Here is a 26,819-nt window from a genome sequence, read left to right on the forward strand (position 1 = left end):
CAATCTTCCTTCGCGTGTGGGTTCATATATTACAGGGAATAAATTCCCTTCTAGAGACTAAGCACCGTAAGAGTGCTAATGGTCTTGTGATTATAAACCGTATCTCTCTGATTTTCTATGCTATTTATGCAAACGCTCCCGGTGTCATCTACGCGCATTTGCAGCTTTACCTTCCCATGGCAATCGGCGACCATGTGGAAAGTCCAAACCGATAGATTTTCGGCGCTGCCGGGGTTGGGCTCTACGGAGAAATGCGCAGGCTCCCTGTTGTTCGTCTTCGCGCGCATAGGCTGCAGTATGCCATTCTCATCCAGGAACCTAAAGCCGACGTTGGCATGACTACTCGTGCCAATGCAAATACTACAAAGGATTAACTTCTTTCCCGAGTAGTTCAAATTCACGGACATGCCCGTGACATCAACCCAAGATGCCTGGGTGTATTTTTTCTCGCCTGCGTAAGTCGTATAGACACAATCTACTCCAGCTACGTAGGGGTTGTTCATCGCCATATATAATAGCTCAGACCAACACCCGCGGCGGCTAAGCCGGCTTTTAATAAGTCATGGTCATATTCCTCAGGTATCGCAGGCAAAACTTTCTTCTTTACGTTCTTTGGTGCGGGCTTTTCTACGTGCTCCTTCTTAGGCTTCTCCACGAAATGGGGGATGCTTCTAAGAGTGTCAGAGTTCACGTCATTCACCCCAAACTTCATATCCTTGGTTGCTCGCTGCAGCTTGTTGTTGTATCCCACGACGGAATCGGCGTTGATAACCAAATTACTTGGCATTAACCAACAACCAGGACTCGAGGCATAATCCAGTCGCACTTTAGACTGCTGCACTGCAAGTTGATATCTCTGCACCGACTTAGAGATCTCATTCTCGATAACAGCGCTTTCGAAGAGGACAAGGAATACTTGTTGCGTTTCCTGTGACGCACCGGAGGCATCTACGATGGGGCTGCGAGTGCTAACCTGGGCCCCTAGAATGCAGTAAACAAAGGCTTCGATGCTTCGATTAATCCTTGCTAGGTTTTTCAGTCCAATGCCCTTTGCGGCAAAGAAAGGCGCCCAAGGATACTTTTCTTTGCTTTCTATGTAGTAAATTAAATTACCCTTCGTTCCGCTGCCTCCTAAGTCCGAGAATTCGTAAGAGCTAGGATACCCCATGCCCGGCGTTTCTATGCTGGCACCAACATACGAAGCATAGATGTAAGTCTCTCCTAAACCATGGGCGGTACCCTCTTTGTTACGAAAATCGGGGTTGGTAAGCTTAAACTCATTCCTTAATCGCTCCCATGCGACTTTGTCATATTTGTTATCCTTCGGGTTAAAGATAGTGTCACTAGGAAGCGGCGCTCCTAACTCAAACAATATCCTACGAATAGTAAAAGCAACATGAAATCGCAGGAAAGGAATATGGAACATATCCGCGGCTATACCGCATCCTTTAGTAGCAGCCCAGACGGCAAAGTTTAACTGCTGCGGCCAATACCGCATGTTGGGACCTGATAACCATTCTCTGGATTCTTTCCCTGAGGTATGTTTCATGGCAGTTTCTCTAAAGATGTCTCTGACCTTTGTCTTGAAAGTCGTAGGACCCACGGGGATTTCTAAGGAGGTAACCATCTTAGCAAAGTCATTCGCTCCACCTTTGTTGTCGTAAAATTGGTAATTCTGGGTTGCCGGCAATAGATTCTCTGGAAAATTAGGTTGCCTTTCTTTATGCTCGGGTTTTGGTTGTAAAATCTTAGGATGCTTTGGCTCCAAGTCCGCATTGCTGTACATCCTAGAGCCGTTATAGTAAATACCATCGGGCCTTCTTTCGAACTTACTAGGGTCTGCATGCGGAAACATCTTCCTAAATGCTCTCCAATTCCAGTAATCCCGGTTGTCGTGATGTGGCTGCTCCTCTATGTTATTCCCAAAAGCGTCGTACATTAGTATATATAATGGATGTTATACCATCGGCACCTAAGTTGTACCCAGATGTTCCCTATACTACACCTAACGAACTAAACGCTGAAAACTTTCGTCTGAATAAAGCAAACTTGATACTGGCTTACTTGGAAGGGCAGACAAAACACTACGAAAAAGTTAGGAAGAAATACGTTAGAGCCCGAAGTACGCTACATAAGATTGCGATAACTTCAGGATCCATATCTGTTGTGTTAACGGGCTCCGGCGTTGCTACTTCGCTTACTGGACCGGGAATAATCGTTGGAGTTCCTTTGGCCGGCGTTGGGGCAGCCTGTGGTATTATTTCTGCTGTTGCTACGGGTATTATGAAACAGTTGTCAAGCAAGATATCCAAGCATGACACGACAATAGCTCTGTCAAGGGCTAAAGTAAATACAATTACCGATCTTGTCTCAAAGGCTTTGCGTGACAGAAAGATAGACGACGTCGAATTCTCGCTTATTCTGGCCGAAGAAGACAAATACGAGAAATTAAAGACGGACATAAGGAATAAAAAAACAGTCGTAAAAGATCTTTCCGAGGAATCTCGCAAAAAGATCTACCAGGAGGCAAAAGAAGAGCTTCAAAGAAAGCTTGCTCAGTAAACATCGTGACAGGATTCTATTTACATATCGAACGCCGGCTGTCAGGTTCATATGCAAATTAGTTTCACAAAATATTACACAAAATATTACGCAGCCTGCATCGTTTTCACAAAATAGAGAGTTTAAGATAAGACCGCTACGGTAGACTACTACGGTTGAACGCGTCTGGTGAATACTGGATCGAGCATACCGTATACGGTTCAGTGGTCGCAAAAAATGATATATTTTGATTCGCAACCGAGTGCTATCCGAGTGTTGGCTAGCAGAAATGTCGTTTGAAGATATAAGAAATGCAATCGTCATTGCCTTTGCTGATGGTATTTTGAGAGAGGATGAGTTCTTGATTTTATATGAAGAATATAAACCCTCTAATCCTTCTTATCCATTCTGGAAATACGACTCCTTTTGCTTGGATGACTTGAGTTCTAGCGAGTGCGAATCTAACTTCAGAGTCGCAAAAGAGGATATACCAGTGTTAGGGAACCATCTGCAGCTACCTGTACGCTTCGTTTGTTCTCAAGGGACTGTCTGCAGTGGATTAGAGGGCTTGTGCATGCTGCTAAAGAGATTGGCCTACCCTGGTCGGTATTACGATATGATTCCTACGTTCGCTCGTCCAATACCCGAGATAAGCATGATAACAAACACTGTGCTTGACTGGATTTATGAAACTCATGGTTTCCGTTTATCCTCCTGGAATCAACCTTTTCTCTCCAGAGCATCTCTTCAACGATATTCAGAAGCCATATTAAGAAAAGGCGCTCCTCTAACGAATTGTTTTGGCTTCATTGATGGGACTGTCCGTCCAATATGCAGACCCGGCTTACACCAAAACGTAGTATACAACGGACACAAACGAGTTCACGCGCTAAAGTTTCAAGCATTAGCACTTCCAAATGGTTTGATAGCCAATCTTTACGGTCCAGTGGAAGGGTGCCGACATGATGCAGGGACGTTAAGAGACTCGGGACTCTTGGGAACCCTTGAAAGAATAGCTTTTAACCCAGCAGGGAACGTTCTCTGTGTATACGGTGACCAAGCCTACCCGCTCCGCCCCAACTTGATGTGTCCCTATCGCGTTGGAGATGTTCCTGTTCTAACACCTGATATGAGGTCTTTCAATGAAGCTATGAGCTCAGTCCGAGTCTCCGTGGAGTGGTTGTTTCGCGATGTCTCGAACTACTTCAAGTTCATTGACTATAAGAAAAACTTAAAGATAGGATTAAGTGCAGTAGGAAAGCAGTACGTAGTAAGTGCATTGTTCAGAAACATGCTCACTTGTTTGTATGGTAATACAACCTCTGAGTCATTTCAAGTTGAGCCTCCAACATTAGCTGACTATTTAGCATAAAGCGCATAATATCCTGTTGGAAATATTGCAACGCTCTTCTGTTTGTTTGTTGTTGTTTTTAATAGAATAAAGTAGGTCATTACACCCCTGAAATAGATCTTATTTAATTTGATACATTTTAGTATACCCCAATTGAAATTCCATCGGTTACATCTATTTTCTTGGGTTTATTAAGCCTTCTGGTAATACATCTTCATAATTACATTAATAATTGTTATATTATAATAATAGTTACTATAACCTGGTCCAATTGACTATTAAGCCTGGTTCACACGAGCAACGCAAGTGCGAACGCAAACGCAAGAAAATGGAAAGGTTTCCATTCTTTCATTTTTAACGTGTGAACCGTACCGGTGAAAACGCAAACGCAATACTACAACGCAAGCCAGTCCTTTCGTTTGTTTGTGTATTTGCGTTGCTCGGGTAAACCAGGTTTTACACTTTGATCAGTAATAAATATTTACAAATGCTTAAAATTATTCAATATATATTCACAATAATATTATTTCTATAAGTTGAATAATGCAGTTTTGAATAAATAGCTTACATACGTAACACACGCATCTTGGTTTCTCATACTTTAGTTTTGTTTTGTGACTGATATACTGTACGATATCGATAAAAGCATTTCTAATAGAACAAAAACACTAGCTAGTGGAAAGTATTATTAAAGTGCGTTTCACATTACATTAAGTAATGTAATTTAACATACAAATCCAAACAAGAACCGAGTGGTTTAAAAGGCAAAAACTTATTTTGCTAGTCTTTTGACAATGTCAGCCATAAGTCGCATCTGTTGCTGTTTCAATTTGTAATGTTCCTTTTGCTGTTCTGCTTGAAGACGCATTTCTTCTCTGCGTAATTCAAGATCTTGCTTTCGCAGAGCGGTTTCTACTTCTGTTTTTTCAGCCAAGTACTGCAGTGCTTCTGACCCTCCTTTTCTTGTTTTACGTCTTTTGGTCAACGCCTGCTCTACTTGGCCGTTCCCCTCTGAACCCGAATCACCACCTTCACTACCACTCTTTCTTGTTTTAGACCATGTTTCCATTGCATTGTTCCTAATGAATATGGCATTTTGTCTCTTTTTTTCCTGATTTTTTTCATCCCTTGCAACTTGGATCAGCGGAGATTTCATTTTTTCGACTATTTCTTCCAATATCATCTCATTTTCTGTTTGGTCATCAGGAGCAATGCCACTTGCAGACTCTTCATTCCTGCTTTTTTTCTTGAAGTCTGCCAACAATTTGTTGAAACGTTCCCTCACACTGCGTTGATCTCTAGGTTGACTTGAGAAATGAGCATAGCAGTTGATCCGTTCTGCTACTTCTGTCCACCTAAGACCTGCTTCTTTAGTCCCAGCTTTGTAGGCAAAAGGCTCGAGGGATACTATTTGTTGTAGAAGAAGTCTATCTCGTTCCTCTGTCCATCTAAATGTTCCACTGTAAATGAAATAAAAAAAGAAATATTTTTTTTTTCATGCCCTAAACATAATTGAATACCAAGTTATAATAAGCGAATGATTAAGTGCAAATATATTGTACCCATGAAATAGAGAAAGGGCTTCCATTACATCTGTGTAATAGTTTGCTGACAAAATCGCAAATTTAATTTAGTGCAATTTTTTTTACTGAACAAAGACTAGCGAGAACTAATTAGTGCAATTTCTTAAAAAGTGTCTCACGCATATAAGGAAAATACTCTAGCAAAGCACCTCTCTCAATATATTGCTCATAATTGATTAGTGCCAAGAAAGACAAAACTTTATTGAGCCGCAAATACAAAATTTCCTGCATAGAATGATAAAATTAGGAACAGAAAGAACGACACAAGAAGGAAATGAAAAAGTTTATCAACATAAGTTTTTTTTCCAGTGAGGTGTCGCAAGTGCATGGTTGGTTTATTCCATGTTAGATGCAAATTAGTTGTTGTTAGTCCAGCAAAATATTTCATGGTTTTAAACTAATTGCATTCAAACAACAATAATGATGACAATAATAATAATAATAGTAATAACTATAATAACAATAACAATAATAATAGTACATTATTTTCCTACTTCGTTTCCTAAGTGTCGTGGGATTGAAAGTACAAATATAAAAATATTTTAGAGCGAACGCTTGTTGCAATTAAAATAAGGTGATGTGACAATCAACCTCAACTAAGAAAAACATTTTAATGGACTTTATTCTCTCTCTGCATTAACTCTTGTGAAAGAATTACAAAGTAGTTTTGATTGTTTTTACTTACTTATTGCGAAGAGAACCGGTGACATCCGACTCCACACGTGGAACATTGCATGGACTTGTGGAACTAAAAAATTGCGATATTACAGCGTGTTAAATTGTAGCAAGCTATACAATACATTCTCATAAATTTAACCTGATATACGTACGCATTTGCCAAAAACTCATGATAAACACTCACCAGTTTTCATTTTCTGCATTCGGCGAAGCCATGGCTGAAATAGGAAGCCAAAATGATACCGGATTCACGGCCAGCCACCGCATGCATGAATTTTCATCCATGCGCATTGAAACTCGTCCCAGATCACGAACCGCGTTCAACCGTAGTAGTCTACCGTAGCTGCCCTATCTTAAACTCCCTAATATTACACAGCCTGCATCGTTTTCACAAAATATTACACAAATGTGAAAAAACTTGTGTAAAATCATCGCCTGGGAATCCATCCCAATAGGGGGTGGTTGGGGTCTATTTTGTAAAATATTTCGTAAATTACGTCAGGGTAATAAGGAATATCCTTATTCAGCCGACAAAACATCCACTCGGCTTTTGTCATATCAGAAACCTCAGGAATAGACTTACCGGTAATTTCAGACAAAAGATAGGGAATAGCTTTGTAATATTTCCCTAGTTTTAATTTTTCAACGTTTTCCGTAGACTTTGCGGGGTTGGCTCTTCTAAATGGTCTATGATTTTCTTCTTTACTTCGTTGTCTAAATATATCGGATGTAAACCTTGGATATGACTCATCCAGTCCCTGAAGTATTTTATTCTCTTATATGGCGTTTTCTTACGACCTCCATTGGCGTAATACTGCTCTCTGGTAGCATTTGGTACGGCATTACGAATATTCTTACCACACTCGTAACACTGTGCTGACGTGTCGTCTTCTATTTGCATTTTCTTACCACAACACCAGAAACCCTTGGGCTTAGGTACGATAACTTTAGGTCTTAGGCAAATTATACAGAAGTCATTGGTGAACTTCTTACATTCTTCGCACTCCATATATATCGTACATTTTTATAAACACTTATCTTTGATTCCCAACACAGCAGCAGTAAGGACTTATCGCGCGGCTTATTCCCGCTGCCGGCGCCTTCCTTAAACCGCCTGTAAAACCCGTAAATCTTTGACATTGACCGCGAGTCCCCCTTACTGCTGCTGCTGGATTCGCAGTCATGGTTTGCAGCGATCACTCAGAGGAGGAGGTAGCACGAAGTTTCGTTACTTATGTTTGCAAATTCATCCTTAGCGTGGACAAAATGCTTCCGAGGAAATGACCATTTTCAAGAAGTTATGATTTTGAAAGGCCAGAGTTTTCAAGGCATCGTCGTGGCTCTGCATTGTCTGCTAAATACTGGAATATCCTGGAATATCATTTAAAGGACTTTTGTTTTTTTCTTTAAATATTTTCCCTCTGCTTTCTAGGTATTTGGCATCATTTTCTGTAATCGAAGATCAGTTCAAAGGGATAAACTACTCATTTGATGTCTTTTAAGAACTACGCGCCTGATCAATAGCTTACGACTTTTAAATTCTTTTGCAAGCTGGTCCGATTCTGATCATGACACGGTTAGGTAGTTATAATTTATTTGAATTTTGATTTTGTTTTTAAGACTAATAAAACAATGAATATAAATTTCTGACGGAAACGCATGTATTTAGACCTTCGTTCAGATCGATGTTGTATTACTGTTTCAACTTGTAGCTCACTTGTAAATGGAAATTTTCTTTTAGAAAATATCTATTAATTTCAAAATATTAGATTAAAAAAGGAAATTATAACGAGTCAAGCAATAATGCGAGAAGTCTTGAGCAAAGATGTGCCTGACTTACTGATTAATGAAACTACGAGATTTAGCAACATTTCTAGCCTAACTATAGGCAAAAATTCAATCTCGTTACCACAAGCCGCTTGGGGACAGAACAAGAATGCGAAAATCCGAACTCGGGTTTGACGTACTGCTGGTAATTGGATTTGAGGATAGTTTTCGATGATTATGAAATTATGGCATCTCTGTCTTTCGATACTTTCCAACTTATTTCCACTTTCCCTCTGGATTGTTAGAGACTCAGATAAACCGTCCCAACCAGATATCCCGGTCTATCCTGCCCCCAGGGTCTTCAATTTCTAATGATATTCAAATAAAGGTTAAAATGCTAGTGCGACGGTTTGCATTGAAATTCAGCCCCGCTCTCCCCTGTTAGTATCAATGCTGAATTCAAAACCTGGGACAGGTTTTCAATCGAAATTCAAACCCGACATCAAGCAATAGAAATAGGGCGTGGTTGGTTTTTATGTACCTAAAAAAAAAACGTTACCAAAGCAATGAAACATTTTTCCGTATTTGTTTGTAATTAGGTTGATACGGATGAGTCTATCCTTTTATCCAGTAAGCACCTCTTACCATACAGCTGGCGGGTCGCTCAATCTCTGAAAGCGGAACCCAGTCTTCATGTCTGTTTTGAAAGAGAGGGTGACTGGCGCTGGTCTGAGCCTTTTGATGTTGACAGTGTTGGCATAAGCTCACGTACCATTCATCACAAGTTACACAGCGCTACACTCTTAATTGACGTAAGATCACTGTCCGGGGTGCAAAAGCAGGTGAGGAGACTCCTCTTAGGATCTCAATTTATTCGGGGCATTTTCACTGTAGAGTGTTCTTGTGACCTTTTGGCTTTTTGGATTCACAACGTCAATAGTGCATTTCGGGCTTGGTATGAAACATGCAACAAAACCTTCATGTCCAACCTTTTTTGGAAAAGCTGTCTTTTTGAAACTTTTAAACATCGTAGTTTATATCGGTAGAGTGCAAGTGCAGACCATATATCCGTTAAAAACTTCGTAAGAAATTCGTAAGGTCTAAGTAAGTTCGGTAGACCGCAGACCTACCAAACTTTGCACTAATTTGTACAATTTTGTTAACTTTTTCATGGATATATGGTATGTACTCCACTATTTGAAAGCAATACCAAATCATTAGGTTTTGCACTCAAATCATTAAAAAGTAATTTAGAATTATCGGCATTGTAAATTTTCATCTTGTGTTTACATATACCATTTAAACTCCATAAATCATTCAACTTTCACTCTGATCCTGGGTGGTAGCACTCCCGAAACATTTCAGTTAATATAAGAATAAGTTTGTTTTCACTTTAAAGTTAAACAAATCATAGACGACTTTCATAACTCAGTTTTTTCAGATAGAGAAAATGAAGCCTTTTTAACAGAAACTATTAATGCTATCTGAGAAAATACTTCACAAAAACTATTTTCAGAAAAATTTGTAGAATTTGACTGCATACCAAAGAAGTTATTAAAGAACGAAAATAGAGAGTTTTGTATGTATTTATCACTGGAAGCCTTGGTGGCCTCGTTTTGGTGCATTTTCAAAACTTCAAATGCTCACATCTTTTAATGGATTTATTAATTTAAGTAGAAACTCACACGCCTTATCTAAATCAACAAGATCAATGATTTAAAAGGGTTTTCACTCCAAAAACATTGATTTTTAATGTTTATACAAATTAGCAGCAGCCAGTTATGAAAGCCGTGTATTAGAGTAATGACGTAACCTAATAAACATATTGTCATATTTTTACAATATTGTACAAAGGTTTAGAAGGGTCCATTGAACGCTCTGTAAATGGCATAATTCAATGAAAAACAAGTTATTTTTATTTATGGCCGGTTATCTTTGTACTATTTTGTCCTTAGGTAATTTTCCGTGGTGGTCTTCAAATTGAAAGTCGTCTAAGCACTGGTGTTGATTTACAGATTCTTAAAAGCCCCGATCTTGGGTCTCCTCACAAGGAAAAAGCATCCTTTCAGGTACTTTGTGTGTTCAGGAGCTCCCTCATAACAATTTAAGGGATGAAATAGACATTATTCGTGGTGTGACAATGTTTTCCCAATTCAGCGTGTCGAACCTATAGAGGATTCTTTTTCTTTTGTTTTCACTATTCGAAACATTCATGAGTATCCCAAAGGATACGAAAGAAATAACGATGATATCCCGACGAGTTTCAAAGCAATAGCTGTTTATTCCCTATCTATAGAGGTTTGTCACGTTCAATTGGGAAAACATGGTCACACCATGAATAAGGTATATTCCGGCTTCTTCTTCGGGTATCGGACAAAGCTTACGTAATTTAATAGAAACAACCAAGAGAGCATAAATAAGAGAGGGAAACTCCCTAATAACGCGCGCGCCATGTAAATTCCTGGATATGCTATCTTGAGTAACCGGATGCAGTTTAAATTTCGCATTACCCTACTCCCGTGCGTCATCAACTTGCGCGCATGCGCTCTTTCCGTTTCGTTTTAAGTGATCAAAACAATAAAAAATAAAACTCAATAGACTGGACGGCCTGTGAACTTTCTTGTCATTTTGGCCCGAACAAGAAAAACGTTCCAAAAATGCATATTTCATATAGTTTTTTTTTTACGTGACAGTCCTAAAATGTCAAAATACATTTTTATTTGTAAAACTCAACGAAGGCAATTTCTAAAAGGGTCTATAAAATAGAACCATATAGTCTAATAGTTTAATACAATTCTGTTTATTAGAACAATATAAAAATTCGTTATGTTTGTTTTGTGTCCAATTTATACGATTTTTCATTGTCTACGATAGTTTATTAAAACACCTTTTATCAGTATTTCATAAATATAGTGTAAGTTACGTGTTCGAAGAAAGTTACTCATATTTCTTCCTTAGATTTGGTTTTATGATTTTTTTGGACGGAGCAGTTGATTTTCACTATTTTTTCTTCGAAAATTGTACAAACGCATGTCATTCCGGAGTGATTACCTCAAAAACAAGCTCGGGACACCCCATTTTTCTTTGCAATTTTGAAATCAGCATTAAATTTCAGGTTAAAGAAGTTTCAATTTTCAATTTTCTGTTTATTATTTACCAAAGTAGTCAGCCACCGTAATACAGGAGACACTTCCCTCTAGATCTATTAACTAAGGCTTCAAACTAGGAAAAATTTCTAAAAGCGGAAAAAATGCTTGGAAATGAAATGTGTATATTTCCCGAGGGACCAGACATCAAGTGTTTTGTTATATAGCAATTGAGAAATTGAGAAGTCAGTTTCCAAATCCTTTTTTTCAATGAAAGTCTGGGTTTCTTCTGTAGAAACTCTAGAAAATCTGTCTTTTTGCTTCAAGCTCCATTCGTAAGGAAAATTCCAGCTGAAAATACTTGCTTCCGCTTCGTTGTTTGTGATTCCAGCAAATAATCACGCTAGCTTTTTTTCACGTTCTGATCACGTTTACTGGTTTATTTTCACCATTCTTGTCACGTGCGACTTGTTACATTATGTACTTATTGACTGAGTGGAACAAGGGAGCACGGCAAAAATGAATTTATTGATTGGACTTCCTGTGGTACATATTTTTATTGATTGGTCTTCCCGTATTGTATGGACGTGCATGCGGTTTCTTCAAAGTCGCGCGGGCTCATAAGTAAACAAATATGGCGGATGATGTCGCTGATGATACCAATAAATGACAAGGAGGTCATGCCACCCTGTACGGACCGAGAGCAGCGAGCAATAAGCATTTTATCATATGACACAATTTTAGTCATAAAAAGGCTGAAAAATCCTGCCTAAAATTACGGCCCGCTCACATCAAACCCCCCATCCCATCACGTGACTTTTTATGGTTTTATGATAGCGCGCGAGCAGGGTCGTACGGTTCATTTGATATTTTCGGATACAATTTGAAAGCACTACGTATGGACGCGAATGTTTTTGAATCCGCAACGAAAATGTTGCTAATTCAAAAAATATATTGGTACACGTAATAAACTTTTTCACAACCGATTTCATCGTTTAGATCCATGAAGACATTTCGTTGGCACCAGTCACAACCCTTCCATCGTACATCGTCTCCCATGCCGGCCTTTTAGGCATGCGTATTAGAATCCCTAACACGACAACGTGGAGTGAGGCACTTCCTTTGGATAACGTAGGAGGTGATGCTAAGGCTCAACACTTAATTATAAAGGTAAGTTTTGAATATTGTGGTATTTTGACAGGGAACCTAAGCTTGCTTTTCTTGGATGGGGCTAACAATAAATTCGTGTAAAGGGAGAACAATTTGCAATAAACATAAACATGGCTAAAACAAAGTCATCAATATCCTCCGATTTATAATTATTGGCCAAGAAAAACGCAAGAAGTGTTCAAAACCTACCTCATCAAAACTAAATCCTCACAATCTTTTAAGGAGCCTATGAAGCTTAACTCAATATTTTCAGTATACATGAAATGAATAGTTGAATTGTTAAATATTTTTCATATGATGTGAGTGATGCATTTTTGAGATAACAGTGTGTATTACAAACAGAATTCCATAACTAAAGTGTCCATCTTGTATTCTCTTGTACTCCGACGAAGGACTAGCGTCCGAAACGTCAGTAAGTTTTTTCATCTTTTTCAAGGTGTATAATTTACCTTTTTATCATTACTGTTTCATCTTGTATTAGTGTGTTTCGGGAGTGAAACACAACCATCGTATTCCTCTAAATTACACTCGCTGCGCTATTTTGGTTGTGGCTATTAAAGCCGGCAAGCGCAAAACAACTAGACGAAAAGAACATAACAATGGCGCTGTATAGTACTTTTCATAGTTTTTATACGCAAGGTTGGCAGAACACGAGAGATGTATTTTTAATAGAAGCACGACGACGTAGCGGAGTACTTCTGGACACTTCTCGAGTGTTCTGCCAATCCCCAAGTGCTTTGTGACACCACACAGCACATCAAGCATTTTTTAATTTCTTTTATAAAAATACAAATAACAATTTATACGAATAACAAATAACAATTTATACGAATTAAAAAGAGCGCGTGCTGTGTGAGTTTAAAGTACGCGCTCTCAACCAATCAGAACACGAGAATTGTAATAGTGATTTTATAATTATAATCAAAACAACTAACGGAAAGAGCGCGCCCACGTTGACATCAGCTTATCTGTCTATCCTCAGTGCACGAGAAATTTATAAGTTATCGTAAAAAATATATTGATAAAATTGGCATAGTAAACTTCGGAGCTTCCGGGTCATCGGTTAACATCAGCTATAGTTGTCATTGTTTTGGCTTATCGTTTTGAACACAATTTTTGGGAGACCTCAAAGAACAATCAGAACTCGTGTAAGAATGAATTAACTTGGAACTGAGTCGCGGTTTACTATATATAATCGTGCAGCCACGCCGGGAGACTAGAACAAGAAATCTTGCGCTGATTCGCACACTATCTTGACCAGATTTAAAGTCGGGCTGTACGCAGGCCAACCTCGGGATGTATATGGCTTATTACCTACACACGGGATTTTAAAATTTTTGTTTGTTTGTTTGTTTACACCTAATACTCCAGTTTCGAGTTCTCAGTTGATTAAGGGTTTAGTCTCGATTTTGTGCAGCAGAATATTGATGTGTTCAGTGAAGGTCCGAGGAATTTGAAAGTGTTTGTATTGTTAAAGTTGAGTATTATTTACTTTACCGTTGGTATTTGTGAATATTTTAGACTTTGAGACGAGGCCTATTATTTATTTCAGTTAGTTTTTATTTTTATATGAAAACGTTTCTGCAATTAGGTGTATCTTTGTTTTGTTTTGTTTGTTTTTTTGTTTTGTTTTTTGTGTGTGTGTGTGTGTTTTTTGTTTGTTTGGTTGTTTGTTTGGTTGTTTTTTTTTTTTTTGGTTTGATTGAAAATTAAGAAAAAATTTATAATATAGTAATTATTCCAAACCAATCCATAGCTTCTTGGAGTAAAAACTTTCCAGACGTTCTATTTATGGTACAGCCTAGAAAAGACGATGTTTGAACAAATACAGGTAACTAGTCTGCCAAATTAACCGCATATTCGTGATTTTTCTAAGCCTCTTATTTAATCCTGGAGAGATTTTCAGTTTTTCCACAAGAAAGGGCAGGAAAAAAAACGAAGCTCAATCGTATTTTTCATTTTGGTTGTGAATCTTGAAGGCTAAAAGAAGTTTGAAGTGCGACGGTTTTTTCTCAAACGTATGGATCCTTGTTTCCCCCTTTTTTATTGCAAGCGCGCTACGCGGTTCATAATTTACGGTTTGGATCTAACTATGTATTTCCGTTGTTTTTTTTTTACTGCTCTATCCATTGAATATTTCGTGTCTCCTCAGTTCCTAAATGTTTATAAATATATAATTCCCATCCGGTGATCCCGGACTAGTATTTATTATTAATGAGTCTTTTTTACTTTTTTTGTTATTTAGATATCTCTGTCACCTTTATTTATCATGCGTAGTCACTTACCCGATCCGATTCTACTGAACATCTTCTCATCCAAAACAAATAGCGAAGCATCACTGGAGATGATTGGTAGAGGTCATGAAGAGCAGTTACTACACCTACCACCAAATACTTGGCATCATTTGACATTCCAGTTTGATAAATGTAGCAAAATGTCTGATCCTTCGGTACCGCTTAATTCAACTCTTATTGATCTAGCTAACAAAGTCAATCCAAACATGTGTGACAAGGTTGATATACCGTTGAACACCTTATGGCCATACTGTGGTACCATACTAAAAGAAAAGTAAGTTGTTTGTTATAGTGTCTTCCTCTTTTAACTTTACTGAGGTGTTTTGTAGTAACTAAACAAACTGCCTAGTTTCTATGCAAGTTTTTCTCAGACTTCACATAGCATTGAAATGAGGCAGCAAGAAAATTTGATAGTGCTATTTAAATTAGCCTCACGTGCTAGTGAAATTGAGTCAAAGTATGTAATTAATAATAAGGACGTGGAATAAATGATATGTGATGTTATTCTGAATTCTATAATTTCACATCCCCATAATACTTTGCGTCTCTGGGTGGTAACGAGATGGTAAAAACCCACTTATCTTGTTTAAGGCTGATCAGACAATGTTGACAATACCTTGTTTAGTCCAAAAATAAAATGAAGAAGTAAAAACAAAAAACAAAAAAAAACAGAAAAAGATAGAAGCTTGAAGACGTTTAAGGTAAATTTTAAACATTTTTTCGTAAGGCAATACATTTTCTGTAAGACCAAAACTCTTGATATTCTGTACACGCAGAAATAACTTGGAATAAACTGATAATCAGTATTGTACAGATAAAAACAGGTATAGTATAAATTCGATTAAGAAACCTTTCAATTTGGGACAATGTTTTGATTGGTTACCCCCCAAAGACGCAAGGCATTATTGGGATGTGAAAGTAGAGAATTGGTCAATGAATATTCCATACAGGAGGGAAATTTCTTGTGCCCATACGTTAACAAGTTGTGTCAGTTAAACCAAAGCGGTTTCAGGCCATTAAATGAGAGTTAAGTGCGGGTTTTAAAACAGTTTTATTCTCTACTTTCACATCCCCATAATACTTTGCGTCTTTGGGGGTTAACCAGAGAGTAAAAACTCACTTATTTTGCTGAAGGCTGATCAGACAATGTTGACAATACCTTGTTTGGTATCCAAAAATAAAATGAAGAAGTAAAAAACAGAAAAAAATAGAAGCTTGAAGACATTTAAGGTAAATTTTAAACATTTTTTCGTAAGTCAAAACATTTTCTGTAAGACCAAAACTCTTGATGCAAATATAACTTGGAATAAACTGATAATCAGTATTGTACATTTAAAACCAGGTATAATATAAATTCAATTAAGAAACATTTCAATTTGGGACAGTTTTTTTATTGGTTACCCCCCAAAGACGCAAGGCATTATGGGGATGTGAAAGTAGAGAATTGCTACATCCAAGGCCGGCTTTGGACCTAACTGTTACCAGAATCTTTACAAAGACTTCAATTTTTTTAAAGAAGAACGTAATTGGACTTCAATAGATTGTTCTAAAGCAGTTTCATTTATGATGAACATTCCTGTTGACAAAATAGAATCTTGGTTTTTGCCAGCAATGTTTTCGTTTCTTAATTATTTCAACTATGCAATGAAGAGTATCTTCTGCGGAAGTACGGACAATGATAAGTACGCAAAGCCATCTTGGATCGCAAGGCATTATGGGACGTGCAGGGGGCAAATAAAACTTTGTCTAAGTAATGACATCCATTGATATTAAAGAGGGACGAAAATTGGTCATATTTATCAAGCTCTTCAAAAACTCGCTGTATCTTTGTTTTTACATACTTCCAAAAAGAAGTTCTCCAAATTTGCGTTTTTCTTCATGTCCGCCATTATTCAGTTGTTGCTTCTTTCTCCCTCGGAGAAGTCGGAGTTGAACCATGTCGTGACTTACTTATTAAGATGGCACATCATTTACCTTTACCCATAAAGAAAGACAAACACTCCAAACTCGATATATATTTCCCGTCATCTCTGATTTGTTTGTATTTTCGAAGTAGTCCATTTATTACCAGCGATCAGGCCGTTACGGTGGCCACCGCATTTTCGAAGTAGTCCATTGATTACCAGCGATCAGTCCATTACGGTTTAATGGCCGAGCACATGCTCGTGCAAATTTCTCTCATGTTAGATATGTCACGTTACCATCGTATTTTCTACCCAGGTTACTAGAGGCTTTCTTTTTTAATCTGAAATCGTAACAACTACAATCGCATTAAGGCACGTATTTTTCGTCATAGGGATGAAATTTCTTCCGTATCAGCTGCTCACTCACCTTTTGTACGCTACGTTGTCTCTCGTGGAAACGACAAGGATGCCAACAGTTATCAAAAAAGGGCAGAAATAAGCCCTAAAGGTAGGCCTTCATACATTCTTTATTCTTCGTTTTAACGTAACGTTGTCTGGTGGATTTTAACAAAACACTTCTCATTAGATCCTTTTGTACCTGTCCACCAGCATAGCTGCCATGTCTTTGTCTTTTGATCCTCTTGGGAATAGTTGAAAACAACCAATTGTGCGTTTTACATTTTATTACTTCCATCTTTTTCACAACATATATTAATTCGTCCTTACTTATCTCGCTTCTTATTGGCCGAGAGCCTTCATCCAGTCCCTGATATCGTTTGTGGACTTGGCATGATAACTGTATTATCTGGGTTTTTTTGATTTGTTTTGTTTGTTTTTTTGTTTTTCGTTGTTGTTTTTTTCTTTTTTTTTTTTTTTTTTTTTTTTTTGTTTTTTTTTTTTTTTTGTTCTCTTTTTTTTGTTTGTTTGTTTGCTTTTGTTTTTTTTTTTCGCATTATTCGATATCATTTACATGAAGTTTTTAATATTGTTTTGAATCCTGAAGCCTATTTTATTTTCAAATAGTGAGTCCATTTCCGGATGTTGAGCTTCAATGCCGTGTGATCAAGAAATGGCACCATCTAAATACTCTGTTGGTAGACGTTACTCCTTGGTGTCTTTTAATCAACAAAACAGTGTCTACAATCTTTATCAAAGACTTTGAGGACAAAGGAGAAATCCAGATGCCTTCAGGTCAAACTATTGCCCCATTTAAATTTAAGGTCAGCAAGGAAATTTGCAACATGCAGATGTGAATTACTGAGATCAAAACTATAGAAATACGATAAGAAATTTACTTATAAAATATGACAAAACATTTATTGATAAAAAAGGAACCCCAGCTGTGTAAAAACTCATAGAGGAGGATTAGATTCCCTAAAGCTTTTTTCCTGTGGTTAAGTTCGTCTCTATGACAAGTTTCTTGTTTCTATTTTTACTTACATGGACGGATTTAAAGGCAATGGAGGGCTAAAGGGCTGCAGACAACGCTTTTAGTTTACGGTCCGGGTCCCCAAAACGCAGGAAACAACATTTCTTCAGACCATAATTGAAGAATTTGGGAGCATGCCCCAGACCTCTGCTGGTTACATTTTGCTTAGTCAACAGTTAGGGATTTGTCCACTAAGCCGATCCCCCCCAGTTCTCAGATTCCCAGATTGGCCTCTGTATTATTGCTTAAAATTTGTAATAATCATTTATGCTTCTGTACAGGGCAAAATACAGTTCGGTATTTTAGTGACAGGATCTTCAACGATAAGTTGGTCGAAACCCTTGTCATTGCCTATTTCAAACGACGAGATGAAGGATTTGTCAGCTAAGGAGCCAAATACACCAGATGAGTCAAATCACGCGACAATCAATATCGCTCATATTTCTACCTCTTCTCGCCCAGTGGCAGTCGTATGGACAATGACATCCCAAACTCGTCATGGCGTTCGAGTTATTTCTGTTCAAGAAAAGTTTGGTTTCGTCAATTCTACTGGGAAGCCTCTTCTCGTATTACCTGTACTGGCGGCCAAAGTAAAAAAGGTTGGCGTAAATATCTTTTTAGTACCACTTGTAGCTACCATTTTTTTAAGGCTACTGGGGACCTTTAGGGGTATGTTTTGTCGAAACTCTTTTTGCAACACTTTAAACAAAACCCCATAAAACTATATATCGTTTCAAAGGTCATTTAATAACGATTTAGAAAATAATATTATTTGATAGCGATTTTTTAATATGAAACGATGACTGAACCTTAAACACAAATCGAGCACGTTCAGTAGAGGTCAATTAATGGGCATAGATTTAGCGCGTATAGCCAAAAGAATTTCATTATGTGAATTAGCAAAAGATAAACTACAAAAAGGTGTGAGCGATTTTTGAAATTTTGCTTCTTTAAAAAGTTATTGAATTATAAAGTCGAAACATCGAAAAAAATCCAATGCCGGTTAGTGTTTTACCGCATAAAAATAGAAATACTCAAAATATCAGAAATCGCTCACACCCTTTTTGTCATCGATTACCGGCTGTCATCGAACTCCGCGGATATGCCACGCTGAAAATTTGAATAATTCGCTCTAATTTAAAAGGATAAATGTATTTCACAAAAAGGAAAAAATGAATAGTTTCTACATTTATTCAGCTTTCAGAAAATGTATACTTTGTTGAGGTTTTGATTAAACGGTTTTGCCGCTATTAAGGTGGCTGCCTACTTTTGAACGTTCGATTTGAGCCCACGATGTGCGCGCGCTCAAAAACCGCTGAAAAATCTACAAGATTTTATTGAAGAACCATACGCGTTTTGAGCTTCAACAGGGCAAAACCCTCAAATTTTGCACGGGACTCTATATTTTTTGATAGCTCATTCGAAAAAACTCCTAGAAATCTAGGTTATATCAACATTTTAGGAAAAGTTTAAATCAGGAACACGTGAAAAAATAGATTTTTGTAGGGATTTTTGTTCGACTTTATGAGATTTTTTAAGAGCACCGAAACTACAAAATATGACAAATCAATGTATCTCTCTTTCTTTTTGTCGAAAATTTCCATATATTATTGTAGAAGGATTGACTAGCCTTCGTTCGTGCAATCATATAGTCTGCAAATAACTATTATCTTATGAATCTTAATTTTTTTCTTATCACTTCCGGTGGCGCAATTTTTACTCCAAAAGCTCGTGCGTAGGCTTCCATTAAATGCTGATTATCTCAAAAACAAGCTCGGGACACCCTATTTTTCTTTCCAGATTTGGAATCAGCATTAAATTTCAATTCGGAAAATCGAAGTTTTAAAAAAAGCTTAAATCGATTTCCAAAAGTAGGCAGTCACCTTAAGAGGACTTGACTGCAAGATTCGATAAATAGTCGGCGGATGGTAGAAAATAAAACTTTTCTAAATGACTTGAAACTTGTATGCTGATTAGAAGATCCTAATTAGACTACAATGATATGGTTGGCTTAAAGGAAAATGCATATTGCTATGTTAAGGATGGGTTTGAAGTTTGTTGAATATTAATAAGGACAATTAGCATAATTATTTATTTGTTTCAAGGGTAAAAAAATATCGCTTTTTTGTGCGTTTAGGTTTATTTCTTGGAAATGAATTTTTTAAGCGATTATTTTAATGTATAAACATGACATAGAGAAGTAAATCATCCAAAAAATATTGTGGCTTCCGCGTAAAACAGCATTGACATTCATGTTCCCAAATATCTAGAAGTTAAGAATTGATAAATACTCTTTCTTTGATCAAAAGATTCAACCGGGTCCAACCAGTATTTTTGGCTGAAAACTACCAGCCTAATAGATGAGACCTTCCCACAGATCACCACTACAAGAAATTCTTGGGGTTTTTATATTCACTGCCAAAATATGTAAAGCAAATATTGCCTTATTGACCTCAAGCAAATAATGCTTTATTTTAAAAAAATCGGTGCTGGTTCCACTGTTTTATATGACCAACCGTTCATAATTAGTGCTAAAGTCGAAACATGTTCAAGAAAATAAGTTGACGACAAGCATCAGAACATTTTACGTTATTTATTATATGCATAACATAGAAGGTGCGTCAACGTATTAACGATGGCGAGAAAGGGCCTGGGGTAGAGTATAAGTATATTTCAATCGAATAACTAGATGAACCTTATTGCTATGACTGAACTAAAACATATTATCTTGACTAGACCGACTAGTAAAACGTTTTTTCATTTGGAAGTGACCTAGGGTAAATCACAAAAATTAGAGAGGATTAACAGCGCCCTCACCTCAACTACTTACACTGTGGATCAGTTGGATTTGTCCACACCGTGATAAACCTACCACTGTTTGTGCAATTTTTATTTTGTTTTGATAGGATTTGTTTGCTTAATGTTTAAAATGTTTCTATAGGGTCCTTCTAAAAGGCATACAGCCATTTCAAAATTGGTTGGTGAAGGTTTTGTTGCATGTTGCATACCAAGCCCGAAATGTATTATTGTATGTGAAAATTTAGGAAGAAAATTTACCGCAATAACATGCAGACAAAGTTTGGTAAAATTCCACATCCTTGTGACCTTTCGCTGATTTTATTCACATCAGACATTATGCACGGAATGCAACAGCATTTTCACCAACCTTTATTGATAAAATAGCTGTATTTGTGCATCAACTTGATTGCCATCTGTCCCACGTGTCTAATTTCAGCAATATACAATGTACTTTTAGATCAACAAAGGCTTATATGCACAAATAAATTTGTCTTTAGTAGTGTCTTAAGCAAATCAGAATTTTAAATCCATTTTCAAGTAAAGTTATTCTATTACAAGGGAATTTTGTCTCCCAAAACCATTTTAACGCGCTCAAATCTATGTGAAGGAGTTGAATAGATTATTACATGGAAATCCGTTTATTTCTAGACAACTACATGCTACATCGTTTATAAACCCACAGTCGCTTGTCTAACTGTCGATCGGAACATGCTTTTTTTTTTTGAATGCCAAAATTAATCAACATGCCAATCCAATACTGAATTCCCCAAACTGGCCTGTTGGTCATTTTGTTTCCTTCTACTGAGCTAAAGACTGCAGCTGCAGCTACCGAGAAACTCTTTTATTTTGATGATCAGCCCTTCTTTTCTTTTTCTTGAAACCTTCTCAATATTTAGGTCATAGTGCTCACAAATCTTTATGAGCATATCTATGTTGAATCTTTTCATTTTTTCTTGTTGGTTTAACTCACACAAGTTATATCTGTCAAAATATATAGGATGTCTTTCGCATACCTCTTCTCGTATGCGCTGGCGAGCCTGATTCATTTCCTCTTCATAGTTTTCTGCTTCAAAATCATCCTGTAAGTCTCTTACGTCTTCATCTTCTACATCATCTGGGTTTTCAACGTTGCCACGCCTTTTCGGTGCTGCAACCCTGGGAAAAACTGAGCGAATCTGTGGCGTCTGTAGACAGTCACTGGCTATAAAAAATCGTTTACCCTGTTCATCTCTTGCACATCTCATATCCATTGCAACTTGCATTGGATCATTTTTGCGTCTTGTCTTACTTCCAATGTCAAATTTCTCTAACGAATACTTTCTCACTTTATCTGGAAAACGTACAGCTGGTTTTGTGTTCTTCAACGCCCATCCTTTTTTAACAGTCTTGTCTGACGTTCTTGTGGAACCGTCTTCGATTTGAAGTGACCATAACCTGTCTTCAAGATTTGAAGGTAGATTGTCTGATGAAACGTTCTCAAACTGTTTTACCCACTTCCTCATCTCTTGGTCACCAAGAGGCTTAGAATATTTCTTGAAGACATGCTTGCCTGCTGCCACGTGGTTTTCAAGTTTACCCATGGTAATATATTGTTTTACACATCCTGGTTCAGGACAATTGAAAAGACCAGATTCGCTCTCTACTTCTTCTTCTTCATCTTCTGCTTCCTTACATGTTTTACTGTTTTTACCTGTTTTGGCCTTAGATGTGAAATATCTGGAGCGGCACAACATTCAACGATTCTAAGACCTAGAGGTAGTATCTGTCCATCCTTATCAAAGCTCTCCCATGTCAACAATTTGCCCTCGCCGACGCCGTATGCTTTCCATACTGTTAAACCTTCGTCGCTGTACTTAAAATTGTGAAGAAGACTGATTCCTGCAATACGAGGTAAAGTAGTTCTTGAAACCGCTGGCAATTCTACAACAAAGGGCATAACGTTTTTTAATGCCACCATGTGACTCTAAGGCTTTCTTGATATGTCCTGCTGATGTGATATCATTTCCTTCGTTGAGAAATCTATTAACGTGGGCTTTCTGCATGATGGGCAGCGCTCCTATCGCTGGCTCGGAAATGTCGTAGCGCCTAACAGCAATACCCGTTAACTGTTTTAGATGTCTTATTGGAAGGAGTAAGCCACCAGTTGCATACGACCCTGCACAATCGCTACGATAGTAGGCTTCTCTAAGCTCTGGATGTCGTGCTTTTTCCTCTTTAAGAGTATGGTGCATGATTGCCGCAATAACCTCACTGGTTTGGCTAATCTTTTCACGAAACAAGTGAGAATACACTGATATTTCATATTCACCGGTATCGGTACGGCGTACACAGTAGGAAATGTGCCAACTTATGCCACGTTTACCGAACCATTCCATTTGGGTGTCCTTAAAACGGCGAGGCAAGAACTTCATTGCAAAATCTTGGGTGATAAATATTGTGCTAGGAACCATTTTGTCTAAGGTATCTTGTCGCGCTTTGCTCTGATGTACTGCTCTTAGAAGATGACGTTTCCATGCCCAGATTGCTTCAAATGATACCTGTACATCATGAAGCAAATCGTCTTTTTCATCAGAACTATAGAATGTAACAGTAGGATCAGAATGAAAAGAACCATTAATTAGCTCTTGCAGATGACCAAGACGTTCACAATCATCACGTACCAAATCATGAACGTTGTCGTCACAAGTCTTAGAAAAAGCTTCTTCTCTCGGGTCACTCAAGGCGAAGGCACTGCAGTGGTCAGGACATCACGATTAAGATGAGATGTTCAAACGGTAACTTCCTTTAAGATACCTCTTGAGAGTAGACAACGAGCTGCAAACGTCACTAACCCGTACTGAATCCTTACCCCTTTCACCCAGCTTTTTTAAGATGTTCTCTAGCATGTCGATGCCACGGAGACAATCTGCGCTAGTGTTATCAAGGCCCTGTAGTGCCTTTTTCTGCTGAGCAGGGCAATGCCTCAAAACTCTGTAAAGCTCCCTTTCGCTTAAGTGATCAAACCTCGTCTCTTTGCAGAAAGCAATGTACTGCTTTATGATTCTGGATGAAATCATATTGCGAACAACATTAGGCATACTAATAGTCTCGCCAGAAGACAGCCTCACAGTTCGAGTGCCGTAAACGACATCTTGAACGAAATGCGGACTTGAAATAAATTCAACAAAATGTTCTATTTTGGGCATCGTTAATCCTACACGATATTTAGGAACGGTCTGCAAAGGGCTGGCCTCTTCCTAGAGATAACAAGTGCCGTTTGGCTTGACCAAGTTGATATTGTGTAACCTCTGGCAAGATGCTTTGTATTTGTTGATGGGGAAAGGTATCAACAATAATCGACAAAACTGGAACTTCTGTTGCTTTTGTCTCCGATGCGCGATAAACAGCAGCTAGGGCTTGAAGAGACAACTATGGTTCCTTCAGCATTGAAATGATCGTCAAGGACTCCCGAACGAGATAGATCTAACCACGCTTCATCTTCGTAACCAGGTGCTGTTGTTTCTATCACTGCAGCAATACCTAGTTTCATCTTTCTTAAGTGTTTCCGTTTAGTGCGGTCGGCAGCTTCAGACCAAGGATTCTTAACACAATGTCGTACTGGACTCAAATCTCGGCTAATCAAAAAATCATTCAACTTTTGAACAGGAATGTTTTCTTCTTTTTTGAGTGGCTGGCGATGTGCTTGTGGTTGATAACCAGGAGATTCCATGAGTGAGCTTTCTAAATCAAACGGGGTTGAAATTCTCGACGGTGAAAGTAAACTGCATTCAGCATAGTTGACTGGAGTGTGCTGAGCTATCCTGGAACACCTTCGCAGATCGAGCTCTTTTTCGGCATCTCCGTCATGGGAATAAAGTTTTTTGCGGCAGTTTGTACAAATACCTGCCATCAAAAATAAATATTTTTCGATACAAGGTCATAACGAGTATCAACTAAGCTTTGGGGAGGGGGGGGGGGGGGAGGGGGGTTGGCAGGTACGAAAACGTCCTCCTTTTCCCTACAAAAAAAGTCCCGGAGATCTTTAAATAATTTAAAATAACTACCGATCAGTCTCCGGTCATGAACATAGTCCACATGCAATTATTTTAACTTAGGTTTACCTCATTTCTGGCTCAACATTACTGGTCAAAATGATCATGGGTGGCCAGGCAAAGCTTTGACCAAACAAGTTCCAGTCTTGGCTCCCGGTTCTGGCTGGACATTGTCCCATGTCCGGCCGTTATTAAAAGCCCTGATTTATGTAACCCTCACTTCATCAGACAGGTATATACTACAAAATACAGAGAATAACTGGGAATGGGGTAGGGGGTTAATGGCTAGTGAAATATCGTGCAAAGTAGATCCCAGAGGCAGTTAACAAAAACAAAATGAATTGCATTCACGGCTAGACATTCTCAAAAGTACCCCGTCCCCCTCTTCTTGCGTGAATTAGCATGGTCAGCATAAACAAATGTATTATGCCAAGATCCCTACTGTAAATTAGTTCAAATGTGTAAATAAACGTTACGAAATAAGACTCACCTGCACCAACGGGTACTAACAGTCCCAGTTGCTGATATATTGTTCTGGATTGAACTTTGCTTGATGTACGATCGGCCTTGGCCTTGCCTTTGTGTTCGGGGTAGCGACACACTTTCTTCTGAAACCAACCTCCACCAAGCTGAAAACGATGCTTAGGACAAACTGTTGTTGTCTTGAGAGGTTCATCATCATACTCATATATACCAGCTCTTGCGAGTATAAGATCGAATTCAGTGCTAATATCATGAACACTTACGGTAAGCAAAGCTTACTTACAACTCTTTGGCACTGTGATAAAGATACTATTGTCTGAGTTTTGCTCACATTCGATGAAGAAGTGCCGCATTCTGAACCAACAAGGGTATGAAAGGAACAGTTAATTGGGAAATTTCTACACACAAAATAACAAATCGGCAGTGGACGAAGGATTCCAAAGCGCACAGTCAAATAGACCACGCAACAATAAAGCCAGACTTTTCACTAATGATTGTGTATTTAGAAAATGTCATACTCGAAAAGGAAATTACCTGAAGCTATGAAGTAGAGTAAATGAGAACTGATATTTATGTACAGTTAAATCTTCGCGATCAAAAACAGCGTAATAAACTTTATTTACTTGAACTTCGTATATTAAGAAAAGAAAGTTAGATTATTATTTTTTTACCTTTCAATTGTTATTTTACTGTTGGTAACTTCGAGGTTACGATGAAGAATAGTATAATCTGTTGTCTTACCACTCCAGAAAAAAAATACTTATACCCAAAATCCCAAGGTTATTTATATGGTTTCCATTAAATTGGTTCATTATCTTCAAATTAACCGTTAATATTACTTAAAATGTTGGTTGAACCATCACAAAATTTTGTATTCTTCTGAAGCAGTTTTTGGTATCACCGGCTGGCACACACTTATTGAACAAGCATGGAAAAAAAATAATAAAAAAAATATATATATATATATATCATTTTTTCCCCCCATTAAAACCAGCTATAAAGAAACCTAAACAAATTACAAGCCCATAACTAACTGTTTATCAAAACATATTTGATATTTTGCGACATAAAAATTTTGCGCTGGCTTCTTTTAACACTGCTATTCAGTAATCAAGTCTATTAGCGCAATAAATCGAGTACTTGATTATGAGGAAATTCAAATCTTTGTTTCTTCTAAAATAACAGCTTTTACAACTTGAAAATACAGAATATGTTTTACCACATAAGGCTCAATTCACTGGTAATGTTTGAGGAAAATAGCAGAAAAAAATATTTTGCCATCCGCCGTAAAATACGGAAATTTCTTGAATCTTACAGTCAAGCTCTCTTAAAGAGTTGAATGCACAATGGTCGCTAGGGGTACCCTGATACCTTAATTAACCTCTACGGAACGTGCTCGATTTATATTTAAGGCTCGCCATTGTTTCAAATTAGAAAATCACTTTGAAGTAATAATATTTTCGAAATCTTTATCATATGACCTTTAAAACGGTATATAGTATTAGGGGGTTTTGTTGAAGGTGTTGCGTAGAGAGAGTTTAAGAGAAACATACCCCTGAAGGTCTCCAGTAACCTTAAAGTCAATGCTTAAAATTTCTTCGTAATCCAATACATTTACTGTAACACCAAAATGTTCTGAACGCGCGAAATCAACATTTGTATAGGAAATCGCATGGTTTCGAGTGCACTTTGGAATAAATTTG

General features: G+C 37.8%; 3 protein-coding genes and 1 pseudogene across 3 annotated transcripts in view; 2 read left to right on the forward strand and 2 right to left on the reverse strand.

The window, feature by feature from the left end:
- The window catches only part of LOC116308234 (intermembrane lipid transfer protein VPS13B), a 98,992-nt gene that overhangs the window by 61,996 nt on the left and 10,177 nt on the right, over positions 1 to 26,819 (forward strand). Inside the window, exons 28-35 of the mRNA XM_089025364.1 lie at positions 8,520 to 8,762; positions 9,876 to 9,989; positions 12,006 to 12,176; positions 13,933 to 14,007; positions 14,422 to 14,744; positions 16,767 to 16,882; positions 17,398 to 17,594; positions 18,085 to 18,402. Coding sequence (XP_088881490.1) covers positions 8,520 to 8,762; positions 9,876 to 9,989; positions 12,006 to 12,176; positions 13,933 to 14,007; positions 14,422 to 14,744; positions 16,767 to 16,882; positions 17,398 to 17,594; positions 18,085 to 18,402 — 1,557 coding nt within the window. The remainder of the gene's footprint in view (positions 1 to 8,519; positions 8,763 to 9,875; positions 9,990 to 12,005; positions 12,177 to 13,932; positions 14,008 to 14,421; positions 14,745 to 16,766; positions 16,883 to 17,397; positions 17,595 to 18,084; positions 18,403 to 26,819) is intronic.
- LOC148904398 (uncharacterized) lies at positions 2,831 to 4,006 on the forward strand. The gene has a single exon (XM_089025374.1). It carries the CDS (start codon positions 2,831 to 2,833, stop codon positions 3,911 to 3,913), a length of 1,083 nt encoding a protein of 360 aa, XP_088881500.1. The 3' UTR covers positions 3,914 to 4,006.
- Positions 4,107 to 6,429, reverse strand: LOC116308852 (uncharacterized). Its single transcript, XM_089025375.1, has 3 exons — positions 6,338 to 6,429; positions 6,161 to 6,223; positions 4,107 to 5,352 (listed from the first exon to the last, which is right to left on the reverse strand). Exons 1-3 carry the CDS (start codon positions 6,418 to 6,420, stop codon positions 4,665 to 4,667), a joined length of 834 nt encoding a protein of 277 aa, XP_088881501.1. The 5' UTR covers positions 6,421 to 6,429; the 3' UTR covers positions 4,107 to 4,664.
- Positions 21,409 to 23,679, reverse strand: LOC148904399 (uncharacterized; annotated as a pseudogene).

Source organism: Actinia tenebrosa, unplaced genomic scaffold (genome assembly GCF_029948245.1).
Source record: "Actinia tenebrosa isolate PJP-AT-01 unplaced genomic scaffold, QUT_ActTen_1.0 utg1515__unscaffolded, whole genome shotgun sequence".
Lineage (NCBI taxonomy): Eukaryota > Metazoa > Cnidaria > Anthozoa > Actiniaria > Actiniidae > Actinia > Actinia tenebrosa.

Excerpts from the sequence above, each read along its gene's own strand:
- LOC116308852 (XM_089025375.1), bottom strand. The coding sequence starts at position 6,420 with ATGCGGTGGCTGGCCGTGAATCCGGTATCATTTTGGCTTCCTATTTCA. Across the intron at positions 6,224-6,337 it reads AATGCAGAAAATGAAAACTG|TTCCACAAGTCCATGCAATG; the intron begins GTGAGTGTTTAT and ends GCAATTTTTTAG. Across the intron at positions 5,353-6,160 it reads ACCGGTTCTCTTCGCAATAA|TGGAACATTTAGATGGACAG; the intron begins GTAAGTAAAAAC and ends TTTCATTTACAG.
- LOC148904398 (XM_089025374.1), top strand. The coding sequence starts at position 2,831 with ATGTCGTTTGAAGATATAAGAAATGCAATCGTCATTGCCTTTGCTGAT.